The sequence below is a fragment of the Pseudorca crassidens genome, chromosome 2 (genome assembly GCF_039906515.1).
Source record: "Pseudorca crassidens isolate mPseCra1 chromosome 2, mPseCra1.hap1, whole genome shotgun sequence".
NCBI classification, from domain to species: Eukaryota; Metazoa; Chordata; class Mammalia; order Artiodactyla; family Delphinidae; genus Pseudorca; species Pseudorca crassidens.
In genome coordinates, this window is record NC_090297.1 from 75,203,638 (window position 1) to 75,229,306 (window position 25,669).

The 25,669-nt window shown below is 34.2% G+C and overlaps 1 protein-coding gene across 4 annotated transcripts in view; it reads right to left on the reverse strand.

Annotated features, from left to right (window-relative positions):
• The window catches only part of COL24A1 (collagen type XXIV alpha 1 chain), a 431,777-nt gene that overhangs the window by 217,655 nt on the left and 188,453 nt on the right, over positions 1 to 25,669 (reverse strand). For all 4 annotated transcript variants that reach the window (XM_067726773.1, XM_067726774.1, XM_067726775.1 and 1 more), the window contains 3 exons: positions 21,126 to 21,179; positions 2,155 to 2,208; positions 857 to 901 (listed from right to left, as the gene is read on the reverse strand). In XM_067726773.1, the coding sequence (XP_067582874.1) occupies positions 857 to 901; positions 2,155 to 2,208; positions 21,126 to 21,179 (153 nt within the window). The remainder of the gene's footprint in view (positions 1 to 856; positions 902 to 2,154; positions 2,209 to 21,125; positions 21,180 to 25,669) is intronic.

A 25,669-nucleotide genomic window follows, 5' to 3' on the forward strand; every position in this document is an offset into this window, starting at 1 on the left:
TATTATGACCGAGTAGGCAAGAGGTGAACATGGTTTTCCTGTTTTCTAGGGAAGTAAATTTTAAATAAGGCCAATTACACTGGAGCACAAATAACAATGGTCTTTCCATTATATAACTCACCTCACAAAAAATGAAAAAAAAAATAACAAAAATAACTCTTCTTTTTCTTTCAATAAGAGAGTGGCAGTATATGTGCTAGTTAGGTAAAGGTGCAAAAGAAGGAATTACTGTCTCTTTAAATGTAAAAATACTGCAAGAACCTGTACAATATGATGTTCTCAAGTAAAGAGTGAGATGTATTTCATGTGAGTCTAATAATGCCTCTTAAAATGTGTTGCACACAACTTAATTACTTCATGATATTGTAAACTTTTGTCATGCATCCCCAAATTCTTAAAAAATTCATTTTCAGAACTTGAAAATATGAAATTCATGTATTACCACAGAATATTATCGGGAAGAAAAAGTTGGACAGAAAATACGTCTTATTTGCTTTCCATAATTTTACTGACAAACTCAGAAAACAGAAATTTCCAAAATATTACTAAAATGGTTAATGTATTTAGCTTCATATTACATTTTGAGAAACTTTATAAATAAATTGTACAAATTACTAAGACCGTAAGACTGAAGGAACTGAAGGAATAAGTAAATATGTAACAGGCATAATATCATTTAAAATATCCCTGGAAAATTTTAGTTATAGGTCTATTTTATTTGGGGGGATTGTATGGCTATAGTTTGTTATAATCTTGGCTCTTTGCTATAACTTAAAATTGGGTGCCATTAAAAAACATTTACAAAACAGTTGCTTTAAGAGAAGCATGCTTCGAAAATTATTTATATGATACCTACTCTTGGCCCCAGTTCTCCAAAGGATCCAATTAGTCCTTCTTCTCCCTTAAAAAAGAAGATCAGAACATGTCATGGCCTGATATAAGTATTTAAAAATGTAAACCTTATTCCATTTATCCTGAAATCTGAAGCTCTTTCTGAGATGTAATGAAAATAATACTGTGGTTTTCTTGTATTTTAGAACTATATCACCCCATAATGTTTAAATTTTTTGTGTGACAACATCATATCTACATTAAGGGGGATATGTATTGTACTACTGGGTTATTTTTCAATTGGTAGATGATATAAGTTAAATATAGAAAATTGAGGGCAGCTAAGAGTGAAAGTGATTAGGGTATCACAAAAAGTGATTAGGAATCACTGAGATTGTGAATTATGGACAGCCTTTACCTTCTTGGTCTCAATATATCTGACATAGAGAGAAACTCAAGTTCTTAATAGATGGAAATCAATACACATTGGTATATTAAAAAATTATTGGTACAGAACATGTTTGCTCTTGGCACATTCTGATACTTAATTCATTCAGCAAATATGTTTTTGAGTCTCAGTTCTGTCTTAAGCCTTAGAGATAAAGGTATATCAGATCTTACCCAAATGGAGCTTAATGTCTAGAGTTTCTTTTTTTTAGAGTTTCTTTTTGTCTAATTTATAGATCCAATATTTTCGGGATCAAATCAGTTATAATGTCATAAAATATAAAATTGTGTGCATTCTTCTAAGGATTAAACGCTGTATGGGTGGATAGAGAATAGAAAAACTTAAAACAAATAATTTTTATACTTTTTCTCTAAGAGAATTAAAAAGTAATAAATGTGTTTATTCTATTTATTGACATATTTTCTAAACATACTGATTTTTTACCTTTAAATAAATAGTTCATAATTACCACATCTGAACATTTACAGACCTCTTTAGAAATCATATATTCTATTTTATTTATTTAAAAACATTTTGCTTAGTTCATAATTCAATTAAAATATAATATATGGGTTAGAAATATAAAATAGACACAAATGTTAAATATAAATTCTGGTACATATAAGTGAGATTCTAGGCTCAGATTCTTCGGACATTCCATGGACACCACTACATAAATCACTTAATGAATTCAGAACATTAAAATGATTCCAAATTCCATTCCATAACTGTGAATATAAAATGGTAACTTGAAATTCTTGATGGCAAAAATTGTCCATACTAATGCAAAGTTTTCTTTGAGCAAAAACTAAAGTCCCACAAAAAATAAAAAAGGAACATCTGAATTAAAAAAATTGCTTAAAGGAACTTCATACCTGAGTTCCTTTGAGACCAGGAGGTCCAGGAGGCCCTCTATTTCCAATGAGCCCCTGTAAAGCAATATAAGGACACACAATAAAATTTTTAGCTCAATTAATACATTTTCAATAGGCATTAATCTCAGATGTGCAATACTATTTGGTACCACTCATTTCCCATTAGGAAGTTATCAAAATGGGATGGGAGGATAGATAAGCAGAAAACTGCCTGCCATCCAAAAAGTTGGAAAATATATGATAAACTTACTTTTAAACAATATGTTAATGTTCACATAATCTGCTCCGTATGGAGACACCTTTTCATAAAAAGTACTCCTAAATTTAAAGCAATAGGCCCAATTGTTAATCTGATACTAGTACAATAAAAAGATAATAGAGTGTCCACAAAGTCTGAAAACAGATGGAGAAGATATATAGTGTTTTAATATCTGTTAAGAGACTAGCAAAGTCTGGAACACATTATTCATATGAAATGTTCAACTTACTTCCTTTCTTGATGCAGGCTAGTGAAAAGAGAGGAAAATTTGCAGAAGAAAGTAACAATCTGAACATGATTAGGAATTTCAAGATTAAAAGAAAACTTTTGTTAATCTAAATGCATGTTGTTAAAAATCAAATACTCTTTTTTTTTTTTTTAATTTACTTTTTTTTGGCTGTGCCACGCAGCATGTGGGACCTTAGTTCCCCAACTAGGGATCGAACCTGCACCCCCTACAGTGGAAGTGCAGTGTCCTAACCACTAGACTGCCAGGGAAGTCCTCAAATGCTCTTTGAATAACAATTCATCCAAGTAACTAAAACAAAAATCTTCCTATTTCAGAAAACACTGTATATCATCTCTTCAACATGGCAACATTTTTCATTTTGTTCTGTTCCCCTAACTATGCAATGTGTCAAAGTTTTAAGTAAATCTCTTTTAGAAACTACCTTTGCATTATTGCTTTTAGTAAGTCTATAACCATTAAATGGTTTTATCTAATTTTAAACTGTAACAAATAACTATGCCAAATAGCACATCTAGCCAGGTGACTGATTTTTAGTTTGGAATGGAGCAGAGTGACAAAACTGCATGAGAATCTTTCCTTCATGATATATCTTGGTCTATCATTGCTGTGTTCTAACACAATCAAAAAATGAAAAACTTCATCGGTTTAAAAGTCTGTAATATATTATCACAGGCTTATTCTGTACATAAGCACCATTCAAGAAACTGCATTAGTTTAGGCAATAACCTAGAAGTTTTGCACAGCTTTCTTACTTTTAATAGGAAGAGATGGATTATTGAAATGAGCGTACACTGTTCTATGCAAGTCCAACATATATTCATGTTTTTTCAGGCAAAAGCATCCTAATTTTCCTTAAGGAAACAGTCTTTCCCCATGTGGTTTGAGGGGAGGTGACTCTACCCCTGACTAAATTTAAGGGTGGATATGTGACAGGGACCTAAGTCAGCATATTCTACATCCCTAGAAACAGTGGTTGGTTCAGTAATGAGCCAGAAACCCAAGTTAGTCCAACTAAAGAAAATTTTGGACTACAGTGGAACAACTGGGAAGACAGAATAGCATTAAGGATGATGTAAACCTAAAGAGAAGGAAACTATGAAGGGGAGAGAACCTGAGAATGAAATCAATGAATTAACAAATGGAGTGATTGGGTTCTTACGATATTTTTGGGGGTCCTGTGTATAGTTGTGTTTGAATTCCTAAACTTCTCACATATTTATACAATCATATTTTAGTTGAGTTTCCATTACTTACAACTGAAAGAATCCTAACGGATACAATGACTTCTAAATCTTAATATCCAAAATGTTCTTGTAGAACTCTAAGTAATAGGTTTTTAAATGTTTAGACTGAAGGTCAGAATCAGAATGCTGCGATATTTAAATTCCACCACAGGATAGCTAATGTTTAGTTATTTAATTCATGTGTTCATTCATTTTTTTCATCTGACATTTTATTAATTTTCTACTATGTGCAAGGTCCAGTAAAAAGTACAACATGAGGCCTGGAGTATACAAATATAAATAAGACACAGTCCCTGTTCTCAATGAATCCATAATTTATTATGGGAGAAGGCAATTTAAAATAAAAATCAGAATACGAGTTGTAACAGAAATAGAAGTATAAGCAAAGTGAAAAGGGGGACTTAGATGAAGAAGCAAAATCTTTTCTGGGAGGATCAGAAATTTTGTAACATGTGAAAATAATTTTGTATTGAATTATGATAGGTTAATAAAACATGTAGTTAAAAATAAGAACACACCAAAAACTTATCAACAATTGCAAGGTCTCAAAAGGCATTGATAAAGGTACAGTTTTAGGTTGGAGCATATGTTTAAGAAACTGGCTTAGCTCCATACCCAAGGTGTAACCAGAAGAGGGGTGAGTTATCTAAGAGAACTAGATTCTGCTATTCCCTCACTGCAGCTATTTACCCTAGGGAAGTGGCACCCTGACTAAAAACCAAAAATAACCCTTTCAGGGAGGCAAATAAGCCCAGGTTCCTTTTTCCTTTCTCTTCCAAGACTACCTTATAATCTTAAAAGAATAAAAGCTGTATTAAGGGGGGAAAAAAACTAGTTATATGCTGTTTACATGAAACGCATCCAAAACATAAAAATGAGGAAAATTAAATTTCAAAGAATGGGAAGAGATATGCAAGTGATTTACCAGCCCCAAAACAGCTGGAGTAATTATATTAACATTAGATCTAATAGGCTTTAAGGTAAAACAGATTATTAGCATTAAGAGGGTCACTCAATAATGATAAAAGGCTATGTTCACTAGGAAGAGAAAAGACAATTTTTATGCATTTAGTAACACAACTTCTAAATATATACATTAAAAACTGATAAGGATAAATTGATAAATCCACTATTAGGAAATTTTAACACATCTCTGCCAGAAATTAGTAGGTCAAGCAGATAAAAATCAGTAGAAACAGAAAAAACTTAAATAGCAAAATTAATAAACTTGATCTAATGGCCATATATAGAAAACTGAATCCCCAAATTGGAGTTTACACAGTCTTTACAAGCATACATGAAAGATTTATGAAAACTAAAAGATACCCACAAGAAAGGATATCTATCAACAGTTCTATCAATTAAAAAAGTGTAGTATATCTATACAGTGTGTTACTATATAGTGAAAATGAACATGCTGTAATAATATGGATCAACCTAGAATGAGCTGAAAAGATAAGATTGAGTGAAAGAAGAAAGTAACTGAAGAATGTATATACAGTAAGTCCCCTATATACGAATGAGTTCTGTTCCGAGAGCACGTTCGTGAGTCCAATTTATTCCTAAGTCCAACGAAGTTAGCCTAGATACCCAGCTAACACAATTGGCTATATATATCACTGCTGCTTTTACGCTTGCTTCCGGACATCCTGGGCTTAAAATAAAGATACTGGACTACTGTACTCTATACAGTACTGTACAGTATACAAAAGCACAACCACTTGTAGAGGACACACACACGTGACAATGTACACCAGACACATGAACTAACTTACGTGACTGGACATGCAAATGCACATTTCTCATCTTTGAAAGTTTGCAACTTGAAGGTTCATATGTAGGGGACTTACTGTAGTATGATTTTATTTATATGAATTTCAAAAACAAGCAAAATAACAAATATTATCAGTATATACATGGTAAAAGTATGATGAAAACAAGAGAATGGTTAACTGTTAATGCCAGAAGGGAAGAGACAGATATGATTAGTGAGGGATTCACAAGGGGATTCCCATGATCTATTTCTTACCAATAATAGGGTTTGTTTCATTAATATTTTTAAAACTGTGTACATGTTTTCATATTTATCATGTTAAATACAAAAAAAATTTTTTTGAGTTTTTAAATGTTTTCATTTTTTTTTATTGGGGTATAGTTGCTTTACAATGTTGTGTTAGTTTCTGCTGTACAGCGAAGTGAATCAGCTATATGTATACATATATCCCTTCGTTTTTGGATTTCCTTCCCATTTAGGTCACCACAGAACACTAAGTAAAGTTCCCTGTTCTATACAGCAGGTTCTCAATAGTTATCTATTTTATATGTATTAGTGTGGATATATCAATCCCAAACTCCCAATTCATCCCACCCCTTCTTTCCCCGCTTGGTGTCCATATGTTTGTTCTCTACATCTGTGTCTTTATTTCTGCCTTGCAAACAGGTTCATCTCTACCATATTTCTAGATTCCACATATATGCATTAATATATGATATTTGTTTTTCTCTTTCTGACTTACTTCACCCTGTATGATATATACAATGGAAACACATAAAAAATTTTAATGTAAAATGTATAAAATCTGAAATTGAGTTTGAATTCCAGCTCTGAAGCTTACTAGGGGCATGACCTTAGTATCCTTATCTGTAGAATCATGTTATCATAAGCATTATAAGGTAATAAATTTTATTTGTTACAACAAATAAAATGGTACCTGGAATATAACAGAGACTCAATAAATATTATTTCCTTCTTCTTATTCACTGCACATTGATTAGTGTTTGCAACAGTTTCTGAACTGGTATTTTGCTTTTCTTCCCTATGCATTCACCAAATTCATAACAATAATTTACTATTATTATTCTTCTTAAAACATCTCTTTCATCATCTCACTCCTCTCAATATCTTCCACAGAGAAAAAGAGTAGAGCTCTTGTATGCAATTGAAGTTAAGTTGTTATCAGCTTAAAATAGAGCATTATAACCATAGGATGTTTTACGTAAGCTCCATGGTAATCACAAAGAAAATACCTATAAAACATACACAAAAGGAAATCAGGAAGGAATCAAAGCATGTCACTATAAAAAAAAAATCAATGAAACATAAAGAAAATAGCAAGAAATGTAAGAGGGACAAAGAAGTTACAAGACAGAAAGCAATAACAATTAACAAAATGACTATAGTAAGTCCTTCCTGATCAGTAATTACTTTAAATGTAAATGGATTAAAGTCTGCAATCAAGATTTAAAGTGGCTGAATAAAAAAAAAATCCATAGTTGTATCTATGAGAGACTAAATTTAGATTTAAGGACACACATAGGATGAAAGTGAAAGGATGGAAAAGATACTCCATGAAAATGATAACCAAAAGAGAGCAGAGGTGTCATACTTACATCAGATAAAACAGACTAAGTCAAAACTATCTCAAGAAACAAATAAGGACATTGAACAATGACAACTTTCTTCATTATTTCACCAGAAAATATAACTATTATTCATAAATATGCACACAATATCAGAGTACCCAAATACATTAAGCAAAAACTGACAGAATAGAACAAAGAGAGAGCAACACAATAAATGCAAGAGATTTCAATACCCTACTTTCAATCATTGATACAACAACCAGATAGAAGATCAATAAGGGAACAGAGGATCTGAACAATGGCATTGACCAAATTGACCTAACAGACATATACAGAACAAAGTAGCAGAGTACACATTCTTTTCAAGCACACACAAAACATTCTCCAGCATAGCTCACATATTAGGTCACAAAGCGAGTTTTTAACAAATATAATAAGATTGAAATCATACCAACTATCTTTTCTAACCACAATGGAATCAAACTAGAAATCAATAGAAGGAAAAGTGAAAAATTCACAACTAGGAGACAAATAAAAATGAAAACACAACATACCAAAATTTATGGGATGCAGCAAAAGCAATACTAACAGGGAATTTTATGGTGGTAAACATCTACATTATAAAAGGAGAAAGATCTCAAATAAATTACCTAACCTTACACCTCAAGGAACTAGAGAAAGGAGAACAAATTAAGTCCAAAGTTAACGTAAGAAATAAAATAATGAAGATTAGAACAGAAATAAGTGAATTAAGAGTAGAAAAACAATAGAAAAAAATCAACAAAACTAGAAGTTGATTCTTTGAAAAGATCAATAAAATTGACGTCTTTAGCTAGACTAAGGAAAAATAAGATAAGGTTCAAATAAAATCAGAATGAAACAAGGCAAATTAGAACTAATGCCACAGAAATAAAAAGGATCACAAGAGACTAATATCAGCAACAAACTGGATAACCTAGAAGAAATAGATAAAATTCCTAGAAACATACAACCTACCAAAACTGAATCATGAAGAAATAGAAAATCTGAACAGATCTATAACTAATAAGGAGATTAAATCAGTAATCAAAAAACTCCTAGTAAATAAAAGTCTAGGACCAGATGACTTCACTGGATAAGTCTACCAAACATTATAAAAAGAATTAATGTAAATCCTTCTGAAACTCTTCCAAAAAACTGAAGAGAAGGGAATACTTCCAAACTCATTTTATGAGGCCAGCATTACCCTGATACCAAAGCCAAATAAAGACACTACAAGAAAATAAAATCACTGGCCAATATCTCTGATGAATATATACGCAAAAGTCCTTGGAAAAACTAGCAATTGGGGGGCAGTCCAAGATAGCATCTCTTCCCATGGACACACCAAATCTACTGCTACATACGAAACAATTACCACTGAAAAAGAACTAGCTAAATAGCTCCTCCAAGACAAAGGATAAAAGAGGCACATTTAAATAGGTAGGAGAGGTAGACATGTAGTTTCACCAAAAAACCCACCTCCATTAAGCAACCCACAATAGGGAGGGCTCTCATGGGTCTGGATCTACTTCCTGAGATGCAAGGGGCTTGTGTCAAACCTTGATACCTGCACTGAAAAGATGAGGCGCCCAAAACATCTGGCTTTGGAAACCCAATGGGACTCAATCCAGGGGAACTGGGGGGCTGTGAAATCTGAGATACTCCTTTTGAGTGACTCACGCATGGTCTCACACTTCCTGAGACTCAGTGTAAAGGCAGTAGTTAGAGAAGTGCCTGGACTATATGTGAAGGAGATTCATTTATTAATCTTAAAGTGACTGCTGGAGGGGCAGGTATGAGTTGGGACTTTGCAGATGGAGGTTCTGGTGAACACCATTTTTGCACTCTTGTGCAAAATGCACACTTGTGCTTTAGCACAAAAGCACTCTTGTGCTTTTGCTAGCACAAGTGGGTGCACAGAGACACAGCCTCCCTAAAGCACAGTATTGTAAGTCAACTATACTTCAATAAAAAAGAGTACATTAAAAGTATCATACACCAAAATCAAGTGGGATTTATCCCAGGGATGCAAGGATGATTCAAAATCTCTGCATCAAATCAAGGTGATACAACACACTAACAAAATAAAAGATAAAAATCATATGACCATCTCAATAGATGTAAAAAAAAGCATTTGACAAAATTAAACATCTACTTATGATTAAAAAAGAACACCTCAACAAAGTGGGTATAGAGGGAATGTACCTCCACATAATAAAGTATATATATGACAAATCCACAGTGTATATCATATTCAACAATGAAAAGCTGAAAGCTTTTTTTCAAAGATCAGAAACAATAAAAAGATGCCCACTTTTGCCACTTTTAATCAACATAGAATTGAAAGTCTGAGCCACAGCAATTAGGGAAAGGAAGGAAGGAAGGAAGGAAGGAAGGAAGGAAGGAAGGAAGGAAGGAAAGGTATCCAAATTAGAAAGAAGTAAAATGGTCACTATTTGCAGATGACACGACACCATATATATAAAACCATAGAGAGTCCACCAAAAAATTGTTACAAGTAATAGATGAATTGAGTAGAGTTGCAGGATACAAAATCAATACACTGTTGCATTTCTATACACTCATAACCATCAAAAAGTGAAATTAAGAAAACAATCCCATTTACAATTGCACCCAAAAGAATAAAGCACATGGGAATAAATGTAACCAAGGAGGTGAAAGACCTGTACACTGAAAACTATGAGACATTGACGCAAGAAATTAAAAAGTACACAAATAAATGGAAAGATAGTCCACTACAACAGTGGTCCCCAACCTTTTTGGCACCAGGGACCAGTTTCATGGAAGACAATTTTTCCACAGATAGTGGGGGCGGGGTATGGTTCAGGCAGTAATGCAAGCGATGGGGAGTGATGGGAGCAGCAGATGAACCTTTGCTTGCTTGCCCACCCCTCACCTCCTGCTGTGGGGCCCAGTTCCTAACAGGCCCCACAGGGTACCCGTCCGTGGCCTGGGGGTTGGGGACCCCTGCACTATAAAACATTGCTGACAGAAATTAAAGAAGACACAAACAATGGAAAGACATCCCATATTCATGAACTGGAAGACTTAATATTCTTAAAATGTCCATACTGCCCAAAGCAATCTACAGATTCAATGCAATCCTTAGCAAGATTCCAATGGAATTTTTTGCAGATAGGGATAAAAAAAGAATTCTACAATTCATATGGAACCAAAACCAAACCAACCCTGACCAAAACAGCTTTGAGAAAGAATAACACTTCTTGACTTCAAAACATATTACAAAGTTACAATCATCAAAAGAGTTTTGTACCAGCAAAAAGACAGAGATATAGACCAATGGAACACAATAGAAAGCCCAGAAATAAACTGATGCTTATACCATCAAATGGTCTTTGATAAGGGTGCCAAGACTAAACAATGGAGAAAAGGTAGTTTCTTCTACAAATGGTGTTAGGAAAACTGGATATCCACATGCAGAAGAATGAAATTGAACCTCATCTTACATGATACACATAAATCAACTTAAAATACACTTACATCAATAAGCAAATGGATTAAAGACTAGTAATCCCTGAACCATAAAACTCCTAGAAGAAAATATAGGCAGAAATCTCCTTGATATCAGTCTTGGTGATGATTTTTGGATTTGGCACCAAATGCAAAGGCAACAAAAGCAAAAAAGAGACTACTGGGACTACATCAAACTAAATACTTCTGCACAGTAGAGAAAACAATCAACCAAGTGAAAAGACAACCTAAAGAATGGGAGAAAATATTTGCAAACCAAATACCTGACAGGGTTTAATATCTGAAATATATAAGGAACTCCTACTACCCAATAGCAAAAATCAAATAACACAATTAAACTAATGGCCAAAGGACTTGAACACATATTTCTGGAAATAAGATGTACAAATGGCCAAGAGGCACATGAAAAATTGTTCAACATCACTAATCATCAAGGAAATGAAAATCAAAGCCATAATGAGAGACCAGCTCACACCTGCTAGGATGGCCATTATAAAACAAACAAACAGAAAATAACAAGTATTGGCAAAGATGTAGAGAAATTTGAAATCTTGTGTACTGTTGATGAGAATGTAAAATGGTACAGCCACTATGAAAACAGTTCCTCCAAAAATTAAAATAGAACTACCATATGATCCAGCCATCCCACTTCTGGATATTATACAGAAGAATAAAAAACAGGATTTCAAGAGATATCTGCACTACCGTGTTCACACAGGCATTCCTTATTTTATTAAGCGTCACCTTATTGCACTTCACAGATACTGCATTTTTTACAAATTGAAACTTTTTGGCAACCCTGCATTGTCAGATGATGGTTAACATTTTTTACTAATAAAGTATTTTTTAATTGAGGTATGTACATTTTTTAGACATAATGCTATTGCATACTTAATAGACAACAGTATAGTATAAACATAACTTCTGTATGCATGGGAAACCAAAAAATTTGTGTGACTGGATTTGTTGTGATATTTGCTTTGTTGCAGTGGTCTGGAACTGAAACTGCAAAATCTCCAAGGTATGTCCATAGGTGGAAACAACCTTAATGTTCATTGACGGATGAGTGAATAAAGAAAATGTGGGGTTTTGGACTACTGGATAATGGACTATTATTATGCAGCCTTTAAAATGAACAAAATTCTATTTTGTTTCACTGTGTAAATTTAGTGCACATCCTTTTGGGTGTATTGATAAACGAATTAATATGCAAGTCATTTCTGGGGGGTCCAAATACTAGCTACAAATTTTCTATGCAGTAAACACGGTTTATATATAAACTGTAAATTTATCCAACTAATTTGTTGAAATAATTCCAATGAATTGGAACTGTTAGGACTAAGGATATCCCAAATTTATACTTTTGAGTCCAAACTAGATTTTCCCTTACTATATAGACAGGACTTCATCAATCTTGTCCCCCTGTGTTTACGTGGGTATGCTTCCTAAAACTGTATAAATGTTAAATTTCTAATCTTTGGTAATATGATATTACAAAACAATTGCTTTTCTTCTGTTATTGTTCAGCTCAGTCATCTTCATATATGCTTAATCCTTCCTAGTTACTTGTGTTATTTCACTTTCTTCTGTTTTTTTCTTTTTTTTCCCATTCCTCTTGGTATATCGACATCTTCGTTACTAGTTTCTAAGAACTCATTTACGACTAAGGATGTTAACCATATGTCATGCAATGCAAATGAAATACCATATTTTATTGCCATCAATTTACTATAGTGTTTTGTATTTTGGTTGTGTATTAAAATATAAACATGTTGTGTTTTTAAAAATAAAATAAATAAATAAAAAGAACGAAATTTTGACATAGGCTATAATATGGACGAACCCTGAAGTCCTTATGCTAAGTGAAATAAGCCAGTCCCAGAAAGACAAATATTGCATGATTCTACTTATATGAGGTATCTAAAGTAGTCAGACTCATAGAAGCAGAAAGAGTGATGGTTGCCAGTGGTTGGGGGAGGTAGAAATTGGAGTTGCTGTTAAATGGGTATAGGGTTTGAGTTATATAAGATAAAAACATTCTAGAGATCTGCTGTGCAAAAATATGCATATAGTTAACCGTACTGTACTGTACACTTAAAAATTTGTTGAGAGTAGATTTTATGTTATATGCTTTTTACCACAATTAAAAAAAAAACTTCCATGGGCTTATTAGCATTCAAGCTCCTCAACTTTATATTTAAGATCAGTCACAATCTACCTACTAACTTTTTTTTTTTTAAGTCAGGTAGGTTTATTTCCACACCTCCATCATTGTGTTGGTTTTGTACCTGTTGCACAAAATCTCTCATTCCTTCGTTCTACTTGGCCAAATCCAACTCATTCTACTCAAATCCCGATTTCTCTATGAAGACTCTCAGAAAAATGGCCACACAAATTATTCTCTTCTCTGAGCTCCTTCTCCATTTATTATGTGCTGCCTAGTTTACTTTTTAACTTTTCACACGTGGAAATCTCATGTTTCCAGTGGATTACAAGTTCCTAGTAGACAGAAGAGCATGTTTTAATCTTATTTCCAAGTAATTGCTTAACAAAGTCCATTGCCCATTGTATAACTCAATAAATATTTCTCAGCTAACTAAATGCTGCCTGGAATATAAAATGGTTAAAATAAGAAATCTGCGAACAAAATCTTGATTTTGGAATGTGAATCTTCAGGGATGGCTTGAGGTGACCTCAGAGAACTATTTAGGAATGCATTTTCCTCTTATTAAGTTAGTTCACCAGATCTATTATAACTAATATAACTAATCTGTTAGCTATATAGGTAAACACATAACATATTTTAATAACTCAGTGTAAAAATTATTTCCATATATTCTGTAACATAACCTCACGAATAGGCTTTTTCAAAAAACTTACCAGGGATGTTATACAACAAACAAGAACAGCCTGCTTTACCATCCTTAATTCCATAACCAAAGTAACAACATAAACCATTATGGCAACAAATAAGTTATTCCTCTGTTTACTGGAGAACAGAGAATATTTATTGGGTACTCACTTTCTGCAGTAAGCAGCAAGGGATGTGGTTTTGCTAATGTTATGGGATGCTTGAAAACAGATTGCCAAGCTGGGTAGCTCTCAAGAAGGCTTGTTGAAGTATGCTTTGTATCTATATACATATATACGTACACACACAGTCCCACAATCAACAGAACCATAGTTAACACAAGTCTCCAATGTTAGTTTGAGGTTTTTAGTCAACTGGCAGAAAATGAGGAGAAAATGAAAGGCTTCTTTAGAGCTGTGCCAAATTGCTCTGGAAAAGTTTGCAAATAGTGTAACCACGTATTTCAAACAGAGCGTGCATGATTTTTTTGATGACAATCTTGTATAACTGAAACATAACTTGAATAATTTATATTGTCCCCACTTTCTAAAGAAGACATATATACGAAAATATAGGAAGTTTTAAGATGCTTCCATGACATAGTGTACACAACTAAAAAAACACATCAGGCAAATAGGGTCACTATGTTTGCCTCTACTTTTCCCTTCTGTTTCTAGAAACAATTTTGAGGCAAATAGGAAGGACGAAAAAGAGAGACAAAAACAGACCCTTCCCAACCTATAAAACGTAAAATAATATTCCTCTTCCTTTAAAATTCTCTGGTTATTTTGATTAAATCATCTATGATATTATATTAAAATTCAGTCATGTGTAGAAAAACAATTAGTCTCATAATGTTGGTGCTGATGAGGCTACAAGCTCATGTTTATTGAAAAAATTTAGATAAAGCAATCTAAAAAGTAACTACTACCCACTGGAAATTCAACCATTAATATTCATTAAAATGTCTGGCTTTCAGATCTTTTGTCCCACTTTTATATTGTAATTTTAAGACAAAAGGAAGTAATGAGAAGTATTAAAGATCACTATTATAATACTATTCAAAAGGTCAACTGCCTTTCTTCAGTTCTCTGACACTGTTCTTAACAAAAATTTAATAGAAACAAAATTTACAAACTGAAGAGGATTTACAAAGCCATCTTGTGTTCTTCACCTAGTATGATATGCATACTTTAAAACATAAAGTTAGGGGGTGGAGTGCAAGATGGGGTAGGGATTAAGAGGTACAAACTATTATGTATAAAATAAAAAAGTGCTACATTAAAAGGATCATACACCATGATCAAGAGGGATTTGTCCCAGGGATGCAAGGATTTTTCCATATCTGCAAATCAATCAGTGTGATACAACACATCAACAAATTGAAAACCCAAATGATCACCTCAATAGATGCAGAAAAAGCTTTTGACAAAATTCAACACCCATTTATGATTAAAAACTCTCCAGAAAGTGGGCATAGAGGGAACACACCAACAACATAATAAAGGCCATATACGACAAACCTACAGCTAACATACTCAATGATGAAAAACTGAAAGCATTTCCTCTAAGATCAGTAACAAGACAAGGATATCCACTCTTGCCACTTTTATTCAACATAGTTTTGGAAGTCCTAGCCATGGAAATCAGAGAAGAAGAAGAAATAAAGGGAATCCAAATTGGAAAAGAAGTAAAACTGTCACTGTTTGTAGATGACATGATATTACACATAGAAAATCCTAAAGATGCTACCAGAAAACTACTAGAGCTCACCAATGAATTTGGTACAGTTGCAGGACACAAAATTAATACACAGCAATCTGTTGCATTTCTATATAGTAACAATGAAACATCAGAAGGAGAAATGAAAGAAACAATTCCATTTACCATCGCATGAAAAAGAATAAAATACCTAGGAATATACCTACCTAAGGAGGCAAAAGACCTGTACTCTGAAAACTATAAGACATTGAGGAAAGAAATCGAAGACGACACAAACATTTGGAAAGATAAACCCTGTTCTTGGACTGGAAGAATCGACATTGTCAAAATGACTAAACTACCCAAGGCAATATAAAGATTCAGTGCAAGTCCTATCAAATTACACATGGCAGTTTTCACAGAACTAGAGCCAATATCTTAAAATTTACAGGGAGACACAAAAGACACTGAATAGCCAAAGCAGTCTTGAGAAAGAAAAACGGAGGTGGAGGAATCACACTCCTTGACTTCAGACTATTCTACAAAGATACAATCATCAGGGCTTCCCTGGTGGTGCAGTGGTTGAGAATCTGCCTGTTAATGCAGGGGACACAGGTTCGAGCACTGGTCTGGGAGGATCCCATATGCCGCGGAGCAACTAGGTCCATGAGCCACAACTACTGAGCCTGCGCATCTGGAGCCTGTGCTCCGCAACAAGCGAGGCCGCGATAGTGAGAGGCCCCTGCACCACGATGAAGAGTGGTCCCCGCTTGTCACAACTAGAGAAAGCCCTCGCACAGAAACGGAGACCCAACACAGCAAAAATAAATAAATTAATAAACTCCTACCCCCAACATCTTCTTTGAAAAAAAAAAAGAAAAGATACAATCACCAAAACGTGTGGCACTGGCACAAAAACAGAAATATAGATCGATGGAACAGGATAGGAAGCCCAGAAATAAACCCATGCACCTATGGTAAATTAATCTATGACAAAGGAAGGAAGACTACACAATGGGGAAAAGACAGTCTCTTCAATAAGTGGTGCTGGAAAAAATGGACAGATACGCGTAAAAAAAAAAATGAAATTAGAACATTCTCTAACACTATATGCAAAAATAAACTCAAAATGGATTAAAGACCTAAATGTAAGTTCAGATACTATAAAACTCTTAGAGGAAAACATGGGCAGAATACTCTTTGACATTAATCACAGCAATACCTTTTTGATCCATATCCTAGAGTAATGGAAATAAAAGCAAAAATAAACAAATGGGACATAATTAAACTCAAAAGCTTTTGCACAGCAAAGGAGACCATAAACAAAACCAAAGACAACCCACAGAAGGGAGAAAATGTTTGCAAATGATGTGACTGACAAGAGATTAATCTCCAAAATTTACAAACAGCTCATGAAGCACAATATCAAAAAAGCAAACAACTGAATCAAAAAATGCGCAAAAAATCTAAATAGACATTTCTCCAAAGAAGACATACAGATGGCCAAGAGGTTCATGAACAGATGCTCAACATCACTAATTACTAGAGAAATGCAAATCAAAACTACAATGAGATATTATCTCATACCAGTCAGAATGGCCATTATCAAAAAGTCTACAAACAATAAATGCTGGAGAGGGTGTGGAGAAAAGGGAACCCTCTTACACTGCTGGTGGGAATGTACATTGGTACAGCCACTGTGGAGAAGAGTATGGAGGTTCCTTAAGAACTTAAAAATAGAGTTGCCATATGATCCAGCAATCCCAGCCTTGGCCATATATCCAGAGAAAAACATGGTTTGAAAGGATACATGCACCCCAGTGTTCACTGCAGCGCTGTTCACAATAGCCAAGACATGGAAGCATCCTAAATGTCCATCAAAAGATGAATGGATAAAGAAGATGTCGTACATATATACAATGGAATATTACTCAGCCATTAAAAAAGAATGAAATAACGCCATTTGCAGCAACATGGATGGACCTGGAGATTATCATACTAAGTGAAGTAAGTCAGACAGAGAAAGAAAAACATCACATGATAGCGCTTATATGTGGAACCTTTAAAAAAAGGATACAAATGTACTTATTTACAAAACAGAAACAGACTCACAGACTTAGATAATGAACTTATGGTTACCAGGGGGACAAAGTGGGGGGGAAGGATAGATTGGGAGTTTGGGATTGATATGTACACACTGCTATATTTAAAATAGATAACCAACAAGGACCTACTGTATAGCACAGGGAATGCTGATCAATATTCTGTAACAACCTAAATGGGAAAAGAATTTGAAAAAGAATATACACATGTATACGTATAACTGAATCACTTTGATGTACACCTGAAACTAACACAACATTGTTAATCATCTATACTCCAATATAAAATTAATTTTTTTTTAATTTTTAGAAAATTGTGAATCACCGTGTTGTACACCTGTAACTTATATAATATTGTATATTAGCTATACTTCAATAACATTTTTTTAAAGTTAGGAAACCCTACAGAAGAAAAAAAAATTAAGTTCAATTATTACTTCCTCTTGAAGTAATTCCCAATTTCCTAAGGCAGAATCTGTTGCTCAATTATCTAGGCTCTCATAGCCCTTCACCAACTCTTTTATATAGCGTCTTACAATACTTTGTGATTTTTCTTTCCCAACCTCTCTCTGAACTGTAATCTCATAAAGGGGAGGGACCATAGTTCAGAAATCTTTGTCAACCCACATTTAGTACCTGGGTTAAAACATAAAAGAAACTCAATAAATGTTAAACGAATGAATTACTGAATGAATGGAAAAATGAATGTGCTTATATATGCATCAAGTTCAAGTTCCTAAGTATACAGCAGGTAAGGGGCTAAATTACATATGAGAAATTCTCAACTCAGTTCTCTATACTACCTCTCTCTCTCAATGTCCATTCATGCTACTATTTCTACTTTGGGATTTGGTTTACTACTAGATATTGATTATTTCTGTCTCAACGTCAACCAGATACCGCAAGCTAAATATACCCAGAATCAAATTTCTTGTCTTCCCCATCTTCCAAACCTGCTCCTCCTTCTGAGTTCCTTAGTTAATTCAATGACGTCAGTAACCCAAGTCATAGTCCCAGTTTTATCTTTGACTTCTCTTTCTCCCATCACTTTCATTTAATCAGTTACCAAGTTGTATTGTTTCTATTTCTGAATTAGCTTTTAAATAGTCATTCAATCAATCATCCACTCAGCCAATATCTGTTATGTTCCTATTATGTGCTATGGATATTATCATGGTTATTGTGATATGTATAAAACCAATTAGTGTTTTTCTCAAAAAGCTTATAGTCTAATAGAGAGATAAGCAAATCAGCAGTTATATGAAGATACGTGCTTGATAGATTTTTTTAGAAATACAGAGAAGAGACATCTCAATTAGATTTGAGAGGAACAGGAAAAGCTTCCTGGACAATGTGGCATGTGATGTGTAGGTGTTAGCTAGATAAGTAGGGCACAGATGCAGATTAAGAAAACAGCATGCAGGAAGCTGTGAGATTTGAACAAGAATGGCATGGTTTGGTACTCTAAATAGTCTACCTGGAGTAATGCTTTTGAAAGAGCAATGGGAGATGTGACTAGATGACAACAGAGTTAGAGAGGGAGAGTAGGTCATAAAGAACCTTGTGTAAAAAGTAAAGAATTATAATCCTTAACCTGGAAGCTATGGAGATACTGAAGAATTTAAGTACAAGAATGACACGATGAAATCTATACTTTACAAACATTATTACATCAGTAGTTTGGATGTAGATTTGAAGAAATGTCAGAATGGTGGCAAGAACAATTAGAGGGCTATTACACTAATCCTGGTGAAGAATAAATAGGGCCTAAACTAAAACATTGGCAGTGAAAATGGTTCCAAGGGCAAAGATAGGAAATTATGAGTCAAAGGAGAGATCAGGATAAAGGTGATAATTGATGGCATGAGGTCATTCAGGGGTCAGGAGAGGGTTTGATACAAAACATATGTGAAATTTGAATACTGGGGAGGGGGAGGAATAACTTTTCTGTGGAGACAGAAAGGGAGGGGGAAATACGGCTGAATATGTACAGGGAGAGTTGTTAGGTGGCCAGTAGTGTTTTCAAATAACACACAGGATGCCCAGTTAGATTTGAATTTCACATAAACAATGAATAACTTTTAGTACAAATGTGTTCCAAATACTGCACCTTCATCCTCTCACAAGTTTCCTTTTCCTGAATGCCATATATCTTACTTGTCTGTCTACAAATTCCGACTCATTCATCATGTCAGCTCAAGTGCTACCTTCTCTATAAAGTGTAATCTGAGTCCCCTAACCATATACTCAAACAGTATCACATATTATATGTTATTCACATGGTTATTATAAAGGATTTCCTGCATATATTTCTCTAGATTGTAAGTTTCCTGAAAGTAGGAAGCAGGTCTTTTCATCTTTGTAGCCCTAGGGTCTAGCACAATGGCTGTCACATAAGAGGCAGCCAGTAAATATTTGTTGATTGAATGAATGTTCGTTTCACTTCAGATCTTTATAACTTCTTTTCTAGCTTTTTCTAGCTCATCTCTTTGCCTTCATTTTTTCTCTTGTTAAACCATCCTCCATGCTGACATAAGAGGTATCTTTTTTAAAACATAAATCACCTAGATTACTTTACTATTTAAAAATCTTTGATTACTCCATGATGCCCATGGTAGAAGTAGCAACTCTTCAACATGGTCTTAAACCTTCCCCACAATTTAATCCCCAAACTAAGTGGTTAAGAGCTCAGACTTTGAAATCATGTCTGGGTGAGAATCCTGACTAAGTCACCTGATGTGACTGAGGGAATAACTTAACTGTCTATAAAATGGGGATAAAATCTACCTCATAAAGATGTTGTGAAGATTAAATGAGGTATCTGTAAAACATTTACTACAGTACTGTAGTACTTGACACTATAGTACACTAACAAATATAGCTATATTAATATCCTTTCCAGCTTCATCCCCTAACACTTCCTCTCTACTCACACTAATAACCTTCCACAGCAGCTATACTTCATAACCTGCCAGTTCTCCAAACTTCAGGCTATTTCATTGTTCTGTGTCTATTCACAATACTTTATTTGTTTACGATGCTCATTCTATGTCAGCCTGCTTGGCAAAGCTTGGTATTTAAAGGTTTTCTATGGATAATTTCCAGTATACATATACAACAACAGTAAAGGAAGTTAGAAATGATGAGGTTTCTGCAGGTAGTTTGTACTATGTATAAATTCCAGAACACCATAGGCTTTCTTTTATTTTAATCAGTGGATATTTAATAGGCCCTAAAGAGTTTTAGTGGTCAGAAAACTCTCATCTATTCAGTGTAGGCTATAGGTTTTTGGGTTTTTAAATTTTTTTCACCTCTTATAAGAAATCGTTTTTTCAGTTATTTACACGCTTTGCAAATATTGTCACCCTAATCTAAGTCTAGACCAAACCAGGAAAATCATTTTCAATGACCTGAACCTAAGAGGCTGTATAAACATACTCCTACTAAACAAATGATACCAAAAGAACAACCAGACACGCAAACTACTTCCTGATTATCTCAAAACAAGCTGTACAAGGTTTTTTAAATGCACCGAGTCAGCTCAAAAATATCCAGAAATGTTCTGATATTTCTAAAATATTTTTTTACCCATTCATTGAGATTTGACATTAGAAAACTATAGATACCATACTTTTTTCTTCTTCTGTTTTTCTTTTTCTTTCCTTACCTTTGATCCTTCAGGGCCATTTTGTCCAGGAATCCCAATATCTCCAGGAAAACCCTAGGGAACATAAAAATATAGAGAGTTTATTCCATAGCAAATTACTTTATTAAGCATATAGAAATTCCCTTTGCCTTTCTTTGATGTCCAATAAAAATGATTTATTCTCCTCAAAACTTCAATATTAAAGATTAATCGTTAGGCAGCTGTCTGACACTGGAATACAAAACTTACTAAGTATACTAAAACAGAGCTTACTTCATCAGTTATTCATGAACAATCCTCAGACCCAAAGAAAATTCTCTAATCATTCACAACTTGAAAAAAAGGCAAAAAAAAAAATGTAACAGGTTTTTCAGTGTCATATGGGACACAGAGCCACCCAAGGATTAGGGGAATGTACTTTGTTAGACTCACTGTTTACTAACTAACTATATGCTAATTCTTCTGTTTGGTGAAAAAAACAATAACACCAAAGGATATATAGCTTAACATACAGGATACTAATCAGTTTTGTATCGAACTCAACTATCTTATTCTAACATTCCCATATTCAATTGTCTATAAATAGCTCAATGTTCTTTGAATTTGTATTAACATCTTACTGGTTCCATCATTAATTAACAAATTGAATAAAATCTTTGACCCATGTTTACTTCGTATTTGCCTGAAAATCATAATTTTACCTTTTCAGAAATTATACTTTAGCAGTCTAAAACAGTTTTCTCAAGAAATAGAAATGGACCAAAGTGTCAGAAAAATCTGTGCTGAGAAAAGGCCAACAGTGTTGCTCCAAAATGGTTAGATCGATATTCTTACTGAAATAATACATTAGAATGAAATTCATCATGATCAGTTTCCATATTGATAATAAGCTAATAATTATAGTTTTCCTTGTATTTTGTCACAGATAAGCTGTTTCAGTGTTTCCTTCTGACATGGACAAAGGAATAAAAAGTAGGATAAGTACAAGAATCATATCTTTAAAAGTAAAGAAGGCTGCAATTAAGTATGAATGTCAGCTAGAAAAGACAGTTCATTGGAGGGGTAAATATTATGGTAATTAAAATGCCAACAAGTAAGATGGAATAGCAAGGTTGATTCTGGAAAACTCATCTTGGAAAAAAAGAAAAAATCAACAGTAAGTGATACCAACTTATCCAGTCTGGATTAGGACAGAAATGACTCCAATTTAAAACTTGGATTCTGTGGAGAAAAATATTACTTGTGGTCGTTTCTGGCAAGAGAAAAGGCAGTGGTAACAGAAAGACTGGACACAGGATCAGATTTCTGGAAGTTTTGGAACAGAATATGTTTAATACAGACATGCTGATGGCTTTTCTAACTAAAGGAAATCAGGTTCATCTATACTTTCTCTGCCTTGAGTAATTTTCCCTTATCTTTCTTTACCTGGAACACTTAAGTTTTAAATAGGAGATTAAATAATATATCACTTGCAAATCTTTCTTTGACCTCCAATACCCTGAGTTAGGACCCTTCTAAGACTCACACCATCCTAGGGTCCTACAAGTTTACTTGATAGTGTTTTGGCTTGTATTGTTTTCCTCATCAGATTGTAAATTCCCTGAGGGCAGCTTTATCTCTTATTAACCACCATATTCCCAGAAACTAGTACAACACCTAGCACATAGTAAATGCTAAAAAAAAAATTGATTTTTTTTGCTCTTGAATAATGATTTGTTTCTTTTGACAATAAAAAGGGACAACATGGCTGGTGGCTACTTTTGGCCCCTCAATACCAGTTTACAACCACTGGTTCACAGCATGCTCATAGATAAATTCATAATTCCTGTCCATTCTCCAGCTGAGCCTGGAACACCTTGTCCTACTAGAAACCAAGCTGTAAAAGGTATCAAACCTGGAGTCACGTTAAAAGAACTCTGGGAGCTTGAAGAGGATCTCACCAGCCAGAAATGGGACAATATGAACTTCAGTAAGGACAAAAATTGCAATGGATTGCAACACGTCAAATATGATTAAATTCAGAAGTTCAAAATGATACAACAAAAAATTATTCGCATTTAGCAGATGAAAGAAAGCCAACTCATTATTTCCAAAACTGGTAAACAAAGGTGAAGAATCAAGCATTTATTCTACCTTTTCTATACATACAATAATACAACTAACCAAATAGTAGATTAGGGGATGTATTCCAGCCAATAAATGAAAAAGAAGTGAAAGAACAAGAATATCTCCATTTTGCAATCCCCTAAATGATCTAATGTATGTAGGGAGTTGAGGAATCACAACTGTTAACTAACATCACAGAATGATGATAGACATTTTGTGCTTCCTAATGAAAGAACACAGTATCACCCATAGTCTTGCCAAAAACAAACAAGCAAAACTGACCTTGGCTAGGCCTCTATATGTGGCTACCAATTTGCAGGAAATACAGAGGGAGAAACATGCTTAACTACACCATGAGACTATAATCAGCAAAATCCAGGCTGTAGGAATCTCTACAGGTTAAATGGCTGGGGATCTTCAACAATTAAATTATAAAGTGGGGAAAAGGCAATGGAAGGAGAACTTGTAGACTAAAAGACACAAGAGTAAAACAAACAAGACTAAACTACAGTTTTAAAAGATGTACACCCGAGTGATAAACCATAAAAGAAAAAGAGGAACTGCTTACTTACTGCAGGAGAGATAGGCTTGTGGCTGGGTTGGGATCCATAAAAGTTTCTGGGGATAACTGGCAGTTCTATTCCTGACCTGTGTGGTAGTTATAAGAGTGTTTGTCTTATAACTGTTTGTGATATACATTTGTTTTATATAGTTTTTAGTGTCTGTGCTTTATTTTCAATAAACAGTAAGAAAAACATTATGAGGTGGCTTCTGGATAAATATGAACTATTGAGTATATATGCATGAATATCTGCTCCTTCTTAATCATTAAAATTACAGTAAAGGAATATTTAAAAGACAAAAAGTACCAAAGACCAGGGAATAAGAGACAAAAGATGTCAGCAAATCTGTTCTTATATTATAGCCATGTAAGTTGAATATTTTAAAATTAAAACTTTATTTAAAAGTTCAGAAGCACATCAGTATAGTTATTAAAAGGAAGAAAAAAATCTCAAATAGGATACCTTTGAAACTTGGCCAGAGAATATATTTTTTTAAATAAACTGTTTTTTTTAAATTGGGGTATAGTTGCTTTACAATGTTGTGTTAGTTTCTGCTTCACAACGAAGTGCATCAGCTACATGTATACATATATCCCCTCCCTCTTGGACCTCCCTCCCAACCCCCACCCACAATCCCACCCCTCGAGGTCACCACAGAACACCAAGCTGAGCTCCCTGCGTTATACAGCAGGTTCCCACTAGCTATCCGTTTTACACATGGCAGTGGACCTACAGTCTGTCATAAAATGTGAAGTAAGTCAGAAAAACAAATATCGTATATTAACACAGATATGTGGAATTTAGAAAAATGGTACAGATGAACCTATTTGCAGGGCAGGAATAGAGACCCAGATAGACGTGTGGACACAGTGTGGGGTGAGATGAATTGGGAGACTGGGATTGATGTATGTGCACTGCCATGCATATAACAGAGAGCTAATGGGAATATTTTTATTGTTTAAAAAATTCCAGGGCTTCCCTGGTGGCGCAGTGGTTGAGAATCTGCCTGCTAATGCAGGGGACATGGGTTCAAGCCCTGGTCTGGGAAGATCCCACATGACGCAGAGCAACTAGGCCCGTGAGCCACAACTACTGAGCCTGCGCGTCTGGAGCCTGTGCTCCGCAACAAGAGAGGCCACGAGAGTGAGGGGCCCTCGCACCACGATGAAGAGTGGTCCCCGCTTGCCACAACTAGAGAAAGCCCTCGCACAGAAACACAGCCATAAATAAATAAATAAACAACAATAAATAAACAACACATCCATAAATTAATAAATAAATAAATAAATAAATAAGCCAAGCATTTGAAGCCCTTTAAAAAAAAAAAAAAATTCTGTACCTGGTTTACCACCAAGTAAAGATCTTACCTTTTAAATAATAAATTTAAAATATAAAAATCAGAGTTAACTGGGTCAATTGAATTTTAATGACAACCTATGTCTACAAAATAAAGTTTTTTTTAACTAATTCATTGTTGAAAATGTAAATCAAATGACAGGACGTGGCCATCCTTGCCAAGTAGCAAAATTTCAGAGAGCTCAGAGATTGAAAGATTTAAAAATACACCATTCAGAGTCTATAACTTTCATTAGAAAACTACATTGGCATGAAACTATACAGAAAAATAATTAAAAACAAAAATCTGATAAAATGCTTTATTTTTTTCATCTAAAATACTTTAGTAAACACTGAAAAGTCAAAATGGTTTCTCCCACAATGTGCTTCACTATCTAAGTTGTCACATCACAATTGAAAATATAACACCTTAGTGAGGAAAAGGATGAGCAGTCTGACTTGCGGTGCTTGTTTTAAAAATTGAGATATAATTGACATAAAGCATATTAGTTTCAGGTGTAAAAAGCCTGTATATAAATATAGAGAGAAAGAAATGATCAC